General features: G+C 57.3%; 1 protein-coding gene across 1 annotated transcript in view; it reads right to left on the reverse strand.

Annotated features, from left to right (window-relative positions):
* The window catches only part of LOC125687733 (putative ATP-dependent RNA helicase TDRD12), a 13,275-nt gene extending 13,026 nt beyond the window's left edge, over positions 1–249 (reverse strand). Inside the window, 1 exon segment of the mRNA XM_048932979.1 lies at positions 50–249. Coding sequence (XP_048788936.1) covers positions 50–249 — 200 coding nt within the window.
* Positions 250–2,647: the final 2,398 nt, after the last annotated feature.

The following is a 2,647-nucleotide window of genomic DNA, read 5'->3' on the forward strand; positions in this document are numbered from 1 at the left end:
GCCCAGAGAGCGGAAAAAACGTCGTTGCAGTTCCGCATATCGGCCACACGGGGGCAGCCCAAGGAGCGGAAAAAATTTCATTGCAGTTCCGCATATCGGCCACACGGGGGCAGCCCAAAGACCGGAGAGCACATCGTTGCAGTTCCGCATATCGGCCACGCGGGGGCAGCCCGTTCCCAGCTCTGCACTGCGCATGCGTCTTCGGCTGAGTTCGCACGGCGCATGCGCCTGTTTGTCGGCACTGCGCATGCGCCTACTCGGTGACTGCACTGCGCGTGCGCCTCTCTACATGCGGTGCGGCGCACGCGCCGCTCTCGCAGCGGCACTGCGCATGCGACGCTCTCACAGCGCCTTTCTGCCACCAGTTGTATGGGGAGTGCATGTGAAGCAGTGCTGGAGCAGCTGGTGAAGGGTGCAGCCCTGTGAGCACAGGTGGAAGCAAGGCAGCTGTGGGAGCAGATGTGGGACCTGTGGGTCACTTATGCGTCGTTGTGGGGCGCTGATGTGTCACTTTTGGGGCCCAGGCTGCTGTCAGTCATTTGTGGGTCCCTGCTGCCCCACTTGTGGGGGTACTTATGGGTCAATTCCTGGTCCCTTTGCCAGTTAACGGTCCCAGGCTGCTGTGGGGCACTTCTGGGGCTGTGTCTCACTTGTGGGTCCATGCTGTGCCACTTGTGAGTCACTTGTGGGGCACTGGGGGGCACTTGTTGGTGACAGGACACTCGTGGGGCACTTATGGGACGCTGATGGGTCAATTATGGGGGACTTATGGGGCACTTGTGGTTCAGTTGTTTGTCCCTTGCGGGGCACTTGTGGGTCCCTGTGGGTCACTTGTGGGTCACAGGCTGCTGTGGGTCATTTGTGGGTCCCTGCGGTGCCACCTGTGGGGCCCTTGTGGCTCCCAAGTCACTGAGGGGCTCTCTGGGTCCCTCCCTGTTTCTGTGGGGTTTGGATTGCTGTTGGAGCCAAAAGGCCACATGCTTCCATACAGGCAGGTGCCAGGTTCACCCCCTGAGGACACCAAACCCTCCAATAACGTCACAGCAGCCTTTAATTGCTGTGTGAGGAGATGACGCACATTTCTCCCTGGGGAGCCGTAAGCTGAGCCTGGCAGCTGGGCAGCCAGCACTCGCTCCATTGACGCTGCTCATCTCAGCCCTTGTGCTGCACGTGCAGCTTCTCAGCACCTCACTGTATCAGCACTGAAATCTGTGCTCCCCTATTTATTACAAATGTTACCAATTGCCATTGAGGACAGACTGGAAGCAAAGTACTCTACTCAAAGTACTAGCTCATCCATGGATAAACCTCCCCTTGCCAGACAGGCAGACCCAATTGGCTGCCGGTCATTACTTTTTTTTTTTTACTTTATTTTTTCCTTCCTGCTTTTAGGGGAACTTTGAGATCACAGCCTGAAGCAGTGATGGAGCACCTGGTGAGGGGTGCAGCCCTGCCTGCACAGGTGGAAGCAATGCAGCCATGGGGCAGATGGGGCTGAGCCTGGCTCCAGCCCTCCCTCGCCTCATTGAAGGGCTGGCAGCCCCACAGGCAGGGTTTCTTCCTGGAGATGCCTCTTGTGGATTGCTGGGTGAGCTCTGGTTCGTGGGAAGAGGTCAGCGATTCTTTCTTGATGGCTGTTGGGGTTTTGGTCTCTGCCTTTCTGTGGGGATTGTAAGCTGGTTTACAGTAGCTCTGTCAGCTCTGCCTCTGCTTCTGATGTCTTCCACTTGTTCTCTGAGGGCAGTCAAGGGGTTCTTTGCCTTTCTCTGAACTGGTAACGGAGGGACTGATGGACGTTCCTTTCTTTTGCTCTCATCTGTTTTGGGAATGCTTCAGTCAGCCCCAAGGTGACGCTGGTTGGGTGAGTGAGCGTTGCGACTCCAGAAATGCCTGGAGCTGATGCACTGTTCTGTAAAGGGATTCTGTGTTCTGCAGAGTTCCTCTGCAACTCTTTCTAAGCTCAACACCTTCTTGTGACGTCTCCGTTCCCTCTTTCGTGATTCTCATTGTGGGATCTCCAACCTGGGCCTCCAAACTCACTCCGTCTGCTCCCACGTTGCCGCAGCCCATTTTATGACACGTTCCCTCTGCGTCGTCGCGTCCTCCCTGCGTCCTCTGCCTGTGTCCCCTCTGCGTCTCCTGTGCCACGCATTCATTCCACCTGTGCTGAGTGTTGTTTGAGGGCACGCATTTCAATTCCGTTCCGCGTCTCATTGGATCTCCTTCTGTTTTGCGGCTCAATGGGGTCGAAGGGTTTCTGGGGCTCCTCTGGTTAGTGGTTCCAGCGCTGTGCAATCTGTGGGGCAGACGCTGGAACGGCAGGAACCCCTTGTTCATGCGTTGCTTGTATGCGGGTGGGTTTTGGGCCGGCTGTGGGCAGCTCCCTTGGAGATGCAATGGGGGTTGGTCCCCAGGGCTCGCCCTGCTCCCTGCCCTTTGTCCTTGCAGCCCCATGAGCTCCGTGGCTGGCGATAGAGCGAGGTGTGTGGATGCAGCTGGGAGCTGAGCTGCAGGAAAGCCCTGGGCCCCAGCGGCCGTTTGCTTCATCCTCACCCAGCGCCGTCCACTCTGCGCTGCTCGAGCGCACTGAACACAAGGATTCAGTTCCTGTTTGGCCTGGTTCTCTCCCAGATCTCCCTTAGGAATT

The sequence above is a fragment of the Lagopus muta genome, unplaced genomic scaffold (assembly GCF_023343835.1).
Source record: "Lagopus muta isolate bLagMut1 unplaced genomic scaffold, bLagMut1 primary scaffold_179, whole genome shotgun sequence".
Classification (NCBI taxonomy): domain Eukaryota; kingdom Metazoa; phylum Chordata; class Aves; order Galliformes; family Phasianidae; genus Lagopus; species Lagopus muta.